Here is a 17,414-nt window from a genome sequence, read left to right as displayed (position 1 = left end):
CTACAGCGACGGTACGTACTAAGACTTTCGTTCGTGTTCTACCCCTAAATTCCCCAAACTTCCGGCCTTAATGCGCGTTTTCCCTAATAAAAACACGATACAAGCGACTCTATAATGCACACATACATATGCAGCTATTAGAACTTTGAGTATAAAGAGGACGCATAATGGAAAGGTTTCAAAAATGGAGATTGAAGAATGTAGCATATGGTTCACATCTTTCTATACTGACCACACATTCTGCAGAAATTACAGAAACTTGTAGTAATTGTTACAGAGAAGAATTTTAAATCGCTTTCAAATGATTTAGCACAGAACTGTTAGATAAATACAACCAAAAAAACTGTAAAGGAATTCGATTTTATGTTTCTAAAATTTATTGCATTGTTTTAATTTCTAATAACGTATGCATTTTAGTTCTGTTAGGTACTGGGTTATTTTGTATCCAGCTATTATTTCTTCTATTGCGTCCGAATTAAAGACATAGCAACATTTTATTTTTCAATATCAAGTTAACTAGTTACATTTTCGTGTATGAATTGCATCTCATTCACTATGTATGCATGTAACTAAAATCACAGACTTAAAAATGTTTGTTTGTTTTGAATTTCGAGCAAAGCTACACAAGGGCTATCTGCACTAGCTGTCCCTAATTTAGCAGTGTAAGACTAGAGGGAAGGCAGTTAGTCATCACCACCCACCGCCAGCTCTTGGGCTACTCTTTTACCAACGAATAGTAGGAATGACCGTCACAACATAATGCCCCCCACGGCTGAAAGGACGAGCATGTTTGGTATGATGAGGATTCGAACCCGAGACCCTCGGACATAAAAATGAAACCATTAACAACATGTTTGTTAGATAAAAGCCAATTGAAATAACAGTGTGGAGCAAAAGGATTTATTTTATGCTTGTCTGTTTATTTGGAATGGAGCAAAAAGCTACACAATGGGCTATCTGTGCTCTGCCCTTCATAGGTATCGAAACCTGGTTTCTAGCAGTGTAAGTCCGCAGACATACCGCTGTATCACTAGGGGGCAGAAGGTTTTATATGGCGTTAATTCGTCAAATAAAGTACGTGTCTCTAGAAACTGCATTAAAGCATACATAACTGAAGTTATAAGTGAGTTGCCTTGGAAGTTAAACTAAAATAAACAAAAAGTTTGCTTTCAAAGCGTTACTCTATGCAGTTGAATCATAAAATGGAGAACATTTAATAATCTATTAGATGAAAGTCTTTCTAAGTAGTTAGAATTTTTGAGCCAGTTTTTATTTACGGTGACGTGTAAAGACAGTTGTTAGTCGATTTTGGTAAAGGATGTTCGTTCTATCTCCCTTTCGGTTCGTCCGGCATATCCAGGTGGTTAAAGTGCTCGACTCGTAATCCGAGGGTGGGGGGTTCGGATTCCCATCACATCAAACATGCTTTCCTCTTCAGCCGTGGGGGCGTTATAATGTGACAGTCAATCCCACTATTCGTTGGTAAAAGAATAGCCCAAGAATTGGCGGTGGGTGGTGATGACTAGCTGCCTTCCCTCTAGTCTTACACTGCTAAATTAGGGACGGCTGGCGCAGATAGCCCTCAGGTAGCTTTGCGCAAAATTGTAAAACAAACAAACAAACTCTTTCAGTTCATCTCCGCTCCCGGTGGCTCAACAACAAGATTTACGACTTACATCACTAGAATTTAGAGTTTGATCCTTGTGTCGTTAAAGCTCATCGCAGATAGTTCATCTTTGTGCTAAAACACACTCTCTATCCTCTAAATACCTCGTGTATTAATGAAACGCCTGCAATGCACAAGCAAATAGTACAAAATTTTTATTTAATTTGTTCCTGAAAAAACGTCCAAAGACTTCCATGCATAGTATCTGCTGTTTTATGATTACTATTTTTTATACAATATCTATCTTATCTGTGTAACATGTTATCTGTTACAAATTTGTAATTTGAATTACTGTATTTACATAAGCTTCGCACACTTGAGGACCAAGGAACACTGTAAAAACGATCAGTTGGTATGGCGTATTTTTATTTATTCATATTTGGTACAGGATTTTGAAGAGAAATCATAGAAACATTTATTTGTTATACGAGTTTATTGGAAGACCGTCACGATATTGTTATTTTTTTCTTTTACAAAATGAATTACTCTTTTTTTCTGGCCAAGTTGGTATGTTATAGTATATTAAGTATGTAGTTTTACGGCTTGGAAAAGTGTTTGAAAGCAAGGTAACCAACTAAATAAAATTCTTCACTAGCGATGGCACAACAGTTTGTTTTTAGCACAAAACTAATCAATGAACTATATGTATTCTGTCTATCACGGGGAATCAAACCACGAATTTTAACATTTTAAATCTGGAAACATCGTTGACTAATTTTTGGGATGATAAAAGAGGATAAACCAACTTTATTTATTCAAGCTAGAATCAGAATTGTAAAAGTACTCAGAAACAGTTGCACTTTACCTAGTAAAAAACGTTTTTTTTCTTTTACTACCCGTTGTACTTTTTCTCTGAATTACAATAAAAATATTCTATTAATTTTCGTATTAGGGGGAGGTGAAATATTTGCTGTAATAGAAAAAAATCATACTTTTACATGCTATGCCTATGTTAAAATGTGGGTGATATATTTGAAACTAATTTGGCAGAATATAATTATTTTAAATCAACAGATGGTTAAAACTAACTACGAATTTAACGAAGTAAGATCATGTTTCATGATTTATTGTGATTGCATGTTACATAACTACTGATTCAATGCAGAACGATGCCATGTTGATAGTAAAACTGGAACAGGAGTATAATTTCCAACAGTTTTAGTCTGATTTAGAATTACACTTTCTTTGTATTGAAGTATATCACGTTAAATCATAACCGGAAATATTAATGTAGATTATTAAGGTAAAAAAAAAAATTGATTAATGAATTTGCTTTCGCAGATGTGAACCGTAATCTACTCTCCAGGGGCTGGAAATAAAATAAAATTGGTGAGAAACTAAGCAATAATAACATGAGAACTTCTCTTGCTAATGAAAACAGGGTCAGAGATTAACTTCCAAATATTTTACTAATTTTAGGTTACACAGCAAGGCAGCCGTAACACATAAAAAAGTGCCTTATTCCCTCGTTACAAGCAAGAACGATTAAAAATGAATTATGACTTGAAAGTTTTAAGACTCAGACAAAGAACTTACAGCATTATCGAGTTGTTATGAAACACTGTAACTTCCCCTTACTAGAGAGCAAGGCAATTTGAAATTTTAAGCATAAGACAAATATAAAATGATATTTTTTACCGACATCTTTCTAGCTTTTGAATATGATTTATTTGAGTTTCCTGTGAAATGGGTTTCTAATCCACTAGCTAAGTATGGCCAATAGCTGGACAAATTATAAAAGTAAAAAAAATCAATCCAGTTAAAAGAGCCAAGTGAAGTCCTTTTGGTGACGATTGGTTAATCTGGTTAATAATTAAAAATTAAGAATTTCTACACCTAAATTCTTCGGTGTCTGTTTTACATTGAGACTGTTTGGGTTAAAAAATTTAGTTCTAACCTAAATTATCCTCAGGATTTTTTTATAACAACACGTTTTGATCACATACTACATTTATTTTGTTTTCAATATTGGGTTATTTTACTTTTACATCTGTTTTGTTTAATTTTAGAGGAGTTACAGCCATATACAATCAGATGAATATACATCTATTTGCACTGACTTATCTTAGCTTATGTAACTTTAATAATAGTCACCAACTAGTAGAGATATTCCTCAACAAGGTGTGACTAATCTAGTGATCAACTGAGCCAACACAGAAACACGACCCGGTTTGATACTATTTACGACCGTGTATTGATTTGACCCAACTGATGACGGTAGTTGTATTTCTTACAATATCACGTATTGCGCATTGTTTAACAGCCGCTAAGTTATATCCTAGCTGAAATTCTTACGTTTAGTTGTGTTTAATTATATATGAATGTTTGTGCACCTACATGTGTTCCTAATTATAACTTAAATTAAAGGGAGTTAAACCTGATAGATGGGGTATCCCAAGAGTTGTTTAAGCCCTTTATCAGCCGATAATTTTCGGTAAGAACATTTTTCTTATTCCATTTATTTGTTTTTCTTATGCTTGTCTGCCATTTCTTCATTTTCGTCTAATTTTTCAACGTAAAATGGTTGCTATAAAACTGCATATTTATATTAAAAAAAAAAGTCTTGATCCGATGCATGCGCTACGCTCATCTTTACTTCCATGTACAAATGAATATCTGTAATAGATAATAACAGGATAACAATATTTAACAAAAAGTCACCCTGAGTTTTATAATTGTCAAAAACAAAAAAGGAATTTTTGTAAGCCTTTTTTACAATAGAAATGAAACAAATATTGTCCAAATTTAAACTAGACTGGAATGCCATTACATTTCCTAACTGTAGAAATGTGCATAACAAAGTTGATTACACAAACATATGGTTCGGTACAGTTAAGAATGACGTGTTCTGGTGGTTAATGCCTAGGACTCATAATCGAAACGTTGCATTTTTGAGGCTCGTGTGCGTCTTGTCGTTCTCCCCTTAGACAAGACAATTTACCTTAATTGCTTCAGTCTACCGAACTGTAAAATGGGTAACAGCTGAAAGCTGGGGTTATTGCGATGAACTGGCGTGTCTTGTGAGAGAAATGTGAAAGGAAACATTCTTATCTATATGTGCCAAAGCATCCAGAATTAAGTGCAGCTTTATATCACCTAATAATTATGCAATATGAAGACAAAGTGAGCGTTATTTAAACCAATGTAATAAAACTTTTTTTCATAATTATACGTGGAAAAAACGTTTTACGAGAATATTCCAACTGCACTGGGATTGGTTGAGATTATGGAAAGTAGAAAATACTGTCATGAAGTTGGTTGACAGTTTTTTTTTTAATTTTAGGAAATATAAAACAATTAGCTGGTGATTTGTAACAGGAAAATAAACTGTGCTACTTGAGAGTTTGCAATGTTAAAAGACAAGGGAGCAATTTAACTTCGGTGACTATTTTAGAAATGAACTTTCTGATTTAAGTTGATAATAAAAATTATTACCTATCTGAACTACATATGGCACTCAGCGATAGGTTTGAAGGCTTGTAACACTAAAAACTGGAGGGAGAGGAAATTTGGGGTCTGTCAACATTTTAACTATATTAGTAGGTTTGTTTTGTTTGTTTGTTGGAATTTCGCACAAAGCTACTCGAGGGCTATCTGTGCTAGCCGCCCCTAATTTAGCAGTGTAAGACTAGAGGGAAGGCAGCTAGTCATCACCACCCACCGCCAACTCTTGGGCTACTCTTTTACCAACGAATAGTGGGATTGACCGTCATATTATAACGCCCCCCCCCTGGCTGAAAGGGCGAGCATGTTTGGCGCGATGGGGATGCGAACCCGCGACCCTCAGATTACGAGTCGCACGCCTTAACACGCTTGGCCATGCCGGGCCTTATTAGTTAGGAAAAAGTTTGAAGACTGCAAACATTTTAACTTTATTATATAGAAAAACGTTTGAAGACTGCAAACATTTTAACTTCATTATATAGAAAAACGTTTGAAGACTGCAAACATTTTAACTTCATTATATAGAAAAACGTTTGAAGACTGGAAACGTTTTGACTTTATTATATGGAAACGTGGATTTAAAGCCTGCAAACTTGTAATGCGCAATGCGATTATTTTCATTTGAAGTAGTATAAACCGTAACTTTAATACGTGTAAGACGTTCACACGTTTCAAATTAAAATTGGTATCAACACAAAGTAAATGATCACTGTGTGCTGAATCTTTCGTGACAGTCAGAGAACTTTTAAACTTTTGTTTTCTTATGATAAATCAAATGAATGGTGTGTAAACATTCAAGTGAGAGAGATATTATGACATAATTGGTTGAGTTACTTAGAAGTATAGGACGCTATAATACGCATAGTTGAGAGATATTTAAGAGTGAGGGATATTGTAACACATTTAGTTGATGTATTGAAGATATAACACATCAGAAAGCTTCAAAAGTATTGGCCAACTAAAGTGTGGACTGACTTTTATGTTGACCTTTAAATTTTGGTTTATTTAAAGGTAGTTATGATAATAGCACGCGGTATTCAATTGATTTCGCAGTGGTTGAGCCTGCAGACAAATTATTTGTCTCCAAGGGCTTGCAATGACTCATGAAATATAGATGTAATTTTATAATTACATTTTGCTTATATTTTACTATTTATCAAATATGAGTTGTGGTTCTGTACAAGACTATTATTTGATAAGTCCGCCGGATATAATTTTTATGGTCTTTTTGAGCGTTTAACGACCTAATTTAATCTTTAATTCATAATAAGATAAAATCCCCTTTCATTTTATATCATGTAGACTCTTTTCCCCAGTCCAAAGTATAAAAAAAGATGGCTGTTTATTTAAGCACAAAGCCACGCAGTGGGCTATTTGTGCTGTGGTCACTACGAGTATCGGAATCCGTTTTTTTAGCATTATAAGCTCAGTGACTTACCGCTGTGACACTGTAGGGGAAAGAAAAAGAACTCTGATGACTAAAAATGTATTATTTTAATGTATATGTATTATTTTTACACTTTTTAAATTGTAAACCATAATAAACGGTATATACATTTTAATTATTAACCACGTAAATGAATATCATAATTGAAAAACATGACACAGATGGTTGAGTAAGGTTTACTAAGTCCTCCAGTAGCGCAGCGGCATGTCTGCGGACTTACGATGCTAGAAACCTGGTTTCGATACCCGTGGTGGGTATAACACAGATAGCCTATTATGTAGCTTTGTGTTTAACTTCAAATAAAAAAAAGTTATATTAAAATATTTGAACATGCAAATCTGGAAGTCTGCTAATAATCACAGTCAATAAGCAATCGCAGAAGGACGGAATGTATCTGTGTTCATTTTGACATTGTTTGACGTCATATACTTGAAGTGTAATGTTTCTTTGTTTGCTTGTAGTTAAGCGCAAAAGTGTACAATGGGTTATTTGTGCTTTTCCCACCACGGGTATTGAAACCCGGTTTCTAGCGTTCTACGTCCGCAAACATACAGCTGAGTGCAAGTGTAATGCTGCCAAACATTCATCCCACGTGTAAAAGGTAAGTAACAGTCTTTTTCAAACACATAATATTCTTAAGTTCATGTTTTAAATATGCTTTCCGGTCGAGGATTTATAATTTCTAAAACGGGAATATCATTTATACTTTATGGCATTGGTAAACTTAGGAACATGGATCATATTAGGGTCCCAGGACCATCCCCAAGAATACCTACAACAAGTAGTATCACCGCTGTAACAAACAAAATACCGCATCTTGCAACAGCTGAGAATCCACAGTGGCAAAATCGATCAAAGTGTTCCAGGGAACAGTATGCAACATAGTCAAAAATGACTTCCATCTTGAAAAGGAGCACAATTCACAGACATTCAAGCTGCTTCCGTGACATATCTGTTCTACCGTCGTATAGCTCAAAGAGCCGGAGAATGAAGCAGGTATCCATGCTATTGACTACAAAAACATGCCGGTTAAATCGGTATTGCAGTACCTATTAATTTCTGTGCCATCTGACTGTTAAAATGGGGTACTAAGAAATTATTGTCCTTATACATTAACCGGATGGTAGAAAGCTGACAGAAATTAGTGGTGTACTTTTGACATGATATTCATTTACAATGGAAATTATGCTGCAAGGTTATTTTCATGACGCATGGCTGTCAGACAGATTGTGACTGAATATGGCAGCATGGGCTGTAACGACTTCGAGAAGATCCAAAATAGTTTTCACATGAGTACTCAGCCTCTGTATATGTGTTTTATATTAATCAAAAATTAATCAGAATTTTTTATTATTCTAGCAGGTCCATATAAAAGCTAACTCATCCTATTAAGTTTCCAATATTCAAGGTTTAATTATTTTATTGAAAATTCATATTTATTAACTTTGTAAATATAACACCCCTTTACGCTTTGACGCTAACATGAGTGACAATGTATAAAAGCGCCATCTAACCTAAAACAAACATAATGACTGGTTTGCATGCACATACCTCAGATGTGTAGCATAGGAGCGTTCTGTGTGTGGTTATCTCAGGTATATAACGTAGGATATATGTATGTATGATTTTTGTATGATTAACTTAATTGTCTGGTGTAGGAGATGTGTATAAGCCTATTATATTTATATATTAATTATTAAAAGATGTACCGTAGAATACATGAAATTGGGCTCAATGTATGAATATTTTGAACGTATAGCAGAGAAAGTACGAAATCCTATTCATTGTACGATTACCTAAGACATGTATAAATATATTCTATAAGGATTATTCCAGACATGTGATGAAAGAGTTGTTTAGCTTGTTTTATGTACTGTTATTGTAAAGAGAAGGTGTAGAATACGTTTATATGAGTTTTTACACAATAACATCAGATAAGAAGTGCAGGTCTGTTTGTTTTAAGTTGAGTGCAGAGTTACACAAGGGACTATCTGTGTTCTGCCAACCACAGCAACAGTAGGAAAGATAACTATACAGTTATAATGTATCATACGTGAATAGTTTATAATAATCGAAGTTACAGTGTCGATTACATGGATGTTTTGAGAAGACTTTAGTGACGTATATTATTCATTACATAAAGTGTTTGATGTCGTATATGTACGTTGCTAGAAAATGTTCAGATTAGAGACGTAGGTGTTCTGTAATAAAAAATACCTCAAAATCATACACTTTCTCAATGTTCAACACCTTGACTATTAAAAATATTTTGAAAAAGAGCTAGTGCATGCAATTATTGTACGTTCAGAGTCTTACAAAGAACTTTAAATGTTTATTCAGCCGATTTTACACTTAACAAAGACACGGTTTTGGTCTTGAAAGGAGTTAGTTAGTGGCTTAAAAGAGGTCTTTCCAAGGTTTGTTATGTGTATAAAAATTACAAAGTTAACCTGGTATGTGCTTATTTGACATGGAGTACTTATGTCACAGATTTTAGGAGCTTTCCAACTCAAGTAAACCCTACTGGATTAACCTTTTGATGTTCTTGTAACAGTATTCTACGTACGATCATTATGAATACAGAATTTGAATCTAAAAACATGTTCTATTTACATTCACCCGAAAGGTGTATCGTGGGACACTATAACGCATACTCTAAATACGATCGTCTGGAAGTGTTAAGAAGGTATACGATCATTTCAAACGGATGCTGTATGAGATGTGACTGTCTTACTTTCACACAATAACTTGTTGTCTTCGTCTCAAAAACTAATTTAAATCATTTCAGTGAGGCAAACATTTACATCTACATTGGAGATAGGATATTATTAACTTGAATTTTGCAACATAGTTTACTCCCACAAGGTTCAAACAAACTGCCCTAGAAAACGTAAGGAAATCAGATATCTTTCTTTTCAGTTGCCACGAAAGTCATCTCTTAAAGTATCAACATTGGAGTATTTCTGATATTTCCATACCAGCCACTCGTAAAATAAAGATACATAGGTTAACATGAACAATTGCGATGAAAAATCTAGTGTTCGTTCTAGACTTGGGTTTTATTATCCAACTTCAACGCCAGAGCAGGGTACTTTTTTGCTTTGCAAACGACTTGCATACAAATTTAATATCGTGTGTGATACTGATTTATTTGGGTTTACCAAAGCATTTTTTCTTTCGTAAATGTGTAAAATAAACAGATCAATTAGCCGTTAATTCTGTCTTCGTTTTCTCGTATTTTCAACACTAGCTTAAGATCTGCAGAAAGAAAGTATAACAGAGATAAACTGCTGTACGTTGTGCGCAAGAAGATAAGACATAACAAGGGGCTTTATGATTTCAGCCTATGCTATAAATAATGGTCAAAGTGAAAACACGTAAATTCGTATTCGTCTTTACTAGTCCATGACAATGAATTAACAGGAAATTCTCAATAAACAAGTGCATATAAGCCTCACACAGATATCGACCTGGTTAGCATTAGCTTGAAATCTTGATGAACTTACGTACTTTAGCTAAGAGTATTCAATTGTAACGGATTTGCTAATGTGTATTTATTTTAACATCGATGGTTGTTTTATTTAGATTTATATTTAATCCAATAAAATACAAGATTCTTCTAAACAATTCATCATCCATAGTTTGAAATCTTCATACAATCAGGATAAAACTTCATCAAAATCGTGAAAGCCTATCTGGCATTTTTGCAAAATAGAAGTGGCCATGTTATGCCCGTTTGATGTTGTTTGAAAAGGAAAAGAAAAAAGAAGCAATATTCAGTGTGTTTGTGTCCACATATGGACGTAGTTTCACCAAATCACCCAGCGTTGTTGATTTGGCCATTGATAAAAAGGCTGATGTAGTTAGGGAGGAATTTAAATGTTTTGTGTCTGTTGATTCTTTATCTTTGACAAATGATGCTTTTCATTCCATACCCACACGTATTCTATGTAACACTGGGGCGATTCGATCATTGTTGTTAGAAGGTATATCGCCTTTAGATTCGCGTTCTGCCACTGGTGAGTCTATTATTTCTCAGGATATTGAAAGTGGCTTTGTTATTGTTTCTCTTCATAGCATTTATTTAGCATCAGACCTAGTTTCTGGACCAGTTGTGGTTGGAGTAAGACCTACTCTACCAATTAAGGGAGTATCACTGTTGTTAGGGAACAATTTCACTGTGTGAAATGTTGTTGCCGAACCCAAGATGGTTAACGTGCCCATCATTATTTCATCTCAGGATCACGCTGTTGTTGAGGAGAATTCAGATGTGTTTCTCTCATGTGCTGTGACTCGAGCGGAGGCTGAGAAATTAAAACAAAACAAATGATAGACACATGCTCAGAAAACGATATTATAGATTTGTCTGAGGCTTCTTTTGGACCATACATCAATCTTGTGAATAAATGTCCCACTGACAATTGTATGGTGAGTGACAATAATGGACGTCACTTGTTGAAGTTCCGTTTGCAAGAGGTAAACTGACTGCTGAGCAAGAAAATGATCCAGAGATCTCTTCACTATTTAAATATACATTCCCAAAGGAAGAATCAAAGGAAGTTTCAGATGGTTACTTTTTCAAAAATGGTATGCTCCTGCGAAAATGGAGACCACCAGATGTTCTAGCTTTAGAGGACTGGGCTGTAGTTTACCAAATAGTTGTTTCCAAAGTATATTATTATGAAATATTGTAAATTGCCCATGAGCTTCCCATGGGAGATAATTTAGGTTTCAAGAACACATGTGACAAAATTATGAGACATTATTTTTGGCCAAAAATTAAATAAGATGTTTCTCAATTTTGTTAAACTTTCCTTATGTGTCAATTGTTCAAAAAACCTAAACAGAAAATTCCTGTTGTTTATTTGAAACCTATTCCAGCTTTGGAAGAACCCTTCAGTCGTGTGATTAGCGAGTTTGTTGAATCTTTATCAAAAATATAACATTTGTATTAATGCACTTTCATGTACTATGTAATTTTATGATCATAACGCTATTTTTATTATTGTGTTGTACACGGTCATGATTGCTGAAGTTATATAATTCTTTGACAATGTATTGCATTTAACGTAGTGCTCGCAATGTATATATATATATATATATCATAGTTTAAAAAAATATCTAACGGCAATTTTTAATCACCTAAGGAGACAGGTATAACTAACTTACTATAACTTACTAATCTATCAATGCTTGTTTTAGTTAAATATAGTTTTGAATTGCATGTGAGTTATATTGTTAAATGCATATTACGAAAGTCCCGCCTGTTCTCTAAATTTGTAGAAGATTCACGAATGTAAGAATCGGCAATTTATAATGTATAACTGTAATGAATGCTTAACTGGAAAAAGCTATAAATCTTTCACTAGGAACATTTGTAGATTTCGAACATTTCAAACCGTTTAACTTCACTGAATTAACTTCGGACGTTGGTATTTCTACGAAGGAATCGTATAACTTCAGCGAAAAAAAAAACTGACAGATGAAGAAGTTAGTTAGTTTCCCGTCAAGTAAAGTATACTTGTTTATCAACACAGAATTAATTCACTCATCATGAACCGTTGATAAAATGTACAATTCCATACGAGATAGAAGAATCAGTATTGTTTGTAAGTTTGTAAAGAAAAAAGTATAAAAATCATTAATTTTAATAACCATTATTATAGAAAGTATTATTATTATTGTTTAAAGTATTATTAAAATATATTTCTGCTAATAAAGAAAATAGTATGTATCAATCTTGTTGGCAAATATCGTAAATTTGATACGTATCAACATTAAATTAACTTGTAAAACTAAATTTGAAATCGTAATCGGAAACTTGTCCGACATAAATTTGTTTTGTAATTAAGCACAAAGCTACACAATCAGTTTCTCTGCTCCGCCTACGACAGGTATTTAAACCCGAATTCTAGTGTTGTAAGTCCGTAGACATACCGCTGTACCAATGGGGGTTCAAGATGAAGTATAATAAGTAACGCAATAAACTGAAGGGTTATTTCACTATGTTTAATAAACTATTAAACATAGAATTTAAAATGTTATTCTACCTTTAATCATTAGACATAAATGAGTCATGTTATTATTAACCTTAGGCATTTTATGTTAAATTGACAGACTGAGTCACTAATATGTGTTAACTTGATGGGTTTAGTTATCTAAAGCATGATAGTTTCAAGATCTTTTGAGTATTTCTGTGAAACACGTGTCCACAAAACATCGCAAATAAATGTACACCCACAAACAAACGCAAAAATACACAAGAACAGGCATGCAGTCATCATACACAAATAAACACAAACTCAAAGAAACAAGACATGCCGGCAACGGTCGGTTGCAAACTCTCTTTTGTTAACCTGAAGATGACCTAAGAAGGCCGAAACGTTGTTTTGTGCTTTATTTCAATTAAAGTGCTAATGTCCATACCAGCCGTCTTGAGAATACATTTTTAACTTCTGATTTGTCAAATTTTTGATCTGTCAACTCCCAGATCTGCCTAACTGAGTTGAGATCGGGCCTCTGTGGGGATCATTCCATCATTTGAATGATTTCAGCAGCTTCTTTCTTAAATAAGTAATTTGTGCATATAATGGATGAATATTTAGGGTTATTATCTTTTTTTGGTAGTAGAATCATTTATCAATAATACGCAAACCACTGTGCATACCAAGACGGATCAGTGTCTGATGGTATTTGCGTTGGTCCATTTTTCTATCTATTTTGCAAATATCTCTTGTTGCCTTAGCAGAAAAATGCCCCAAAACACCACACTGTCTCCCACCCTACTCCATTGTAGGTGTTATTCATGGAAGTAAGTATCTTTCACCGACGTGCAACCTACGCTTTGAACAAAAAAAAATTAAACGTAAATTCATTCGTCAATGTCATCGTTTTCCAGTCATTTACAGTCCAATTTTTGCACTTTTTATCAAACTTCAGTTTCTCTGATAATGTAGATCTAGCAACTTTACTGCCATTCGATACATGGCCCTTTATTTCTTGCTTCAGATCAGTGGCAGTTTTCCTTTTGTCCAAAAGGTTGTATAAACGAAGATACTAAATATCAGTATCATTGAATTTAGGTATTTCTGCCTCTTTCTTATTATCAAATTTATTTATATTGGTTTCGTGATCTAGGATGTAGTTGACAGTGTTTAAGGAGCATTTCAAGTCTGCAACAATTTGTTGGAGAGTCCAGCCAGCATCACGTAAAGGTTTTTCGCAAACTCTCTGCTCCACTGACAATTACATGTGTCGTGGCATAACAACAAAATTTAATACATAGTGCTAAACACTGTTTTTATAAAGGTTTATTTTGTGGAGTGCTGTTAAATTGACTTATACTAACATATACCAGTATCGCACACTAACTCTTTGCTAACCTCTTTCTATTTAGTTAAGACACTGCATGGGATACCATGACGTTCTTTCAGGCCTTAAACTTGATCAGTATGTTCATTTACGTAGAACCATTATGAGATATCCTTGGTACAGGTATATGGAAACTCTAAAGAATGATAAGTATTCTCACTTTAGTTCATCAACTTGCCAACAAGCATCAGTGAAACATTATCATAGTGTTGAAATTTATATTCTGTAATGGGATGGAAGAATTTGCCCCATAAAATGGAAAGAATAACAAAATATTATCTTGTCCTAACACTTTTGCACAGGACTGTACGTTATAATTAATATAAAAGTGTCAGTAAGATATTACTAGAACATAAGAAGTGCACATTATGCGTTTGTTAAAGTAATCAAAACAAATTAAAGACATAAATAATAACATGAAAGTTTACTTTTTTACGAAAGTCCATGAAATTTTAAGAAAATGTTACATTTCTGTGCCACTGCGATTGATTGATTGAAATTAAGTACAAAGCTACACAATGGGCTATCTGTGCTTTGCCCACCACGGGTATCATGTAAAAAATATGTTGAAAAAAAGTTTCTGATTTAAGGAGTTTTGTTTGTTTTTCGCGCAAAGATACTCGAAGACTATCTGTGCTAGCCGTCCCTAATTGAGCAGTGTAAGACCAGAGGAAAGGCAACTAGTCATCACCACTCACCGCCAACTCTTAGGCTACTCTTTTACCAACGAATAGTGAGAATGAACGCCATATTATAACGCCTCCACGACTGAAAGGGCGAGCATGTTTGGTGCGATGCGACAAGGATTCAAACCCGTGACCCTCAGATGATGAGTCTAACACCTTAATCCACCTGGCTATGCCGGGCCGCCAATAACATCTACACTACAGAAATGAAAGCAAATGATTGTGGGTTCTCAAATTTAGATTTTGCTATTTTAGTTTTTCTTTGAAAATGTATATTTGGTCTGATAGCTTTTCAAATAAATAAAGAAAAATAACAATAATTTTGATACCAGTTTTAAATTAAAATGCCGACTAATATTCACAATTTAAAATTTATCAAATCTTAAAATGCCTTGTTTTGAAAAATGTTACTTAATTCGGTAAAACTTCCATGAGTTAACAACATTTGTGAAAAGTTAAGAACTTAGCGCCCAGTTCTTTAATACGTTTACTTACAAGGTTGTCATTCGTAATTAACTAATTTTATCTGTTGTTTTTACTTTATTAGTACACTTGCGCAGCTAAGAGGGATCTCTGCTAGTAGGGAGTCCTGATGTCGTTAGTGTGTGATGTTAATATACAGTGATATTGGACAGAAAAGCATCAATTATCCACAAAACACAGGTCCCCAAAATGTTATGCAGAGTTGAAATGAAGTTGATCATATAATAAAATATATCCACTCAAGTGTCCAAATGAAAAAGAAAACAAACACGTAATAATTTGTGACTTTATATGACTGACTGGTTTTCATTTCAATGAATACTTTTCAGCTGCTAGAACATGGAGATTTCCAAAACACATCTATAAGGAGAATCGTAAGAGACGTATTAGTTAAAAAAACCACCTCTATATCAGAGCTGTATAGTATCCACGATACTTAAATCACCTACGCCAACGATAATTTTGTGTAAATATATTCAAGTAAGATGAATCCCAACTTATACTAACTTGTACAAATCTCTGTACCACTCCTTGAAATAAGCATTGCTCCATTACATAGTAGCATGACAAAGAAACAGGGCCAAACAAGTATAAGCCTACGGAATATGCGTTTTGTTATGCAGTCTTTGTCTACGGTAAAAAATTAATATAAGGTTATAAGGATGTCACTAACCATATGTAGAACAGCTGAAAGAACTTTTACCTGAATAAAGAATGTATAATCAAGCTGTAACCATGATATATAGTGTTTTTTATGTGGTTTGTACATTTCTTTTATGTAGGTTTGAAATTGTGATTTATTTGTGTCTGCAGGTTACCATGTCGGATCGGTCAGCGGCGGAAAGAGCAGTTAAAGATGCCAATCCTGTTATCGATGGGAGGAAAGCTAATGTTAACCTAGCATACCTCGGGGCCAAACCAAAGGGTAATACAGTAAATGGTAACGTATACATTACCCCAGTGAATATATTACGTGTGTAAGTTTGACATTTTTCTCACAACGTATTTATGAAATCACAGACACATATAAGTATTCACCTACATATATACAGAGAGATAAAACAGTGTTATTAAAATGGTTTGAACTTTAAAGTAAAAGCTACAGCTACATTTATTGTTAACACAGTTAATTTTTAAAAGCAACATAAGTTGGCGCTTTCTCTGTATCAAAGCTCTATAATGCGTGAACTGGAAAATAGAAAATCTTACGATATTTGATACATACACAGTCATCAATCTGTGCCACCAAGTGTGGGACACTTTTTTTTTCATATTTTCTTTTTAATGTAGACCTTTTATTTACAATAATTAATTAAACTTAATAATTATGGTAAAATATGATTTGCTTTGTTTCGTAAATGTCTAATAGTAAATATAAAACGATGTGCAAATTTAGAAATAATAATATTAAAGAAGTTTTACACAAAACTGTCAAAATTTGTTACAATAATGAACATCCTAAACATGTTTAAAGATGAATTACAAGTTTGACATTAAATCTAGCATTTAAGACTTTAGTGAAAGTACAAAACCACAAGTCGGTACATCTGCTGTGTGTAAGGAACCGCTGGAATTTAACGACGAACTACGACCCATAAGCCAAGAATTACAGCTGTTAAAGGAAGGCCTTGGAACCTCAAGTATCAATGAAAGACGGTCATATGGAGGGACGAATTACGCTACTCTTTACTTGCTTCGAATGGACATGTGCGAGTTTGACGGAAACCTAGAGGATGCCTTAGATATTATTATGTTATCCCAGCTGTGAGAATAGAGTGGGACTGTTTTAACTGATTTGGACTTGGTTCACTGGAAGTAGATACAACGACTATGAATGCTTTGTCGTATTGTAACATCTTGGATAATGCTCCCCTGTCCGCATGGATAGAATTTGATACGAATAAAAGCAATACCTCTTTTGACGTGATAATGCATTGTATCATTCCATGCCACACACCGCGTCTAAAATACGTTAACATTGGTTAGCCAAAGTATTCTGTCTGAGCCCATTCAAACTGTACTGGAATGTCTTAGAATAATGAACGACCAAGAAACTTTACTACACTTAATAATAATTTGAAAGAAAAGAAATATCAGATTGGTGTGTGTGTGTGTTTTAATAACAAAACCACATTGGGCTATCTGTTAAGTCCACCGAGAGGAATCGAACCTCTGATTTTAGGATTGTAAATCCGTAGACTTACCGCTGTACCAGCGGAGGACATATCAGATTTGTACCAACAGTAGTTGACCAGTGTTGGTAGTAGACAGAAAGAAAGACGTGATTAACGTTAGAATTTGACCCTAGTGGTCATTA

General features: G+C 34.1%; 1 protein-coding gene across 2 annotated transcripts in view; it reads left to right on the top strand.

The window, feature by feature from the left end:
- Positions 1–17,414, top strand: part of LOC143249658 (RNA-binding protein 38-like) — a 101,342-nt gene that overhangs the window by 17,822 nt on the left and 66,106 nt on the right. Inside the window, exon 2 of one of the 2 annotated variants that reach the window (XM_076499928.1) lies at positions 15,911–16,022. In XM_076499928.1, the coding sequence (XP_076356043.1) occupies positions 15,911–16,022 (112 nt within the window). Of the gene's footprint in view, positions 1–15,910; positions 16,038–17,414 lie in introns of both variants that reach the window. The other variant, XM_076499927.1, reaches the window with a different exon arrangement.

Source organism: Tachypleus tridentatus, chromosome 4 (assembly GCF_004210375.1).
Source record: "Tachypleus tridentatus isolate NWPU-2018 chromosome 4, ASM421037v1, whole genome shotgun sequence".
NCBI lineage: Eukaryota > Metazoa > Arthropoda > Merostomata > Xiphosura > Limulidae > Tachypleus > Tachypleus tridentatus.
The sequence above is the reverse complement of the archived record's forward strand: the minus strand, read 5'-3'. Positions and strand labels throughout refer to the sequence as shown.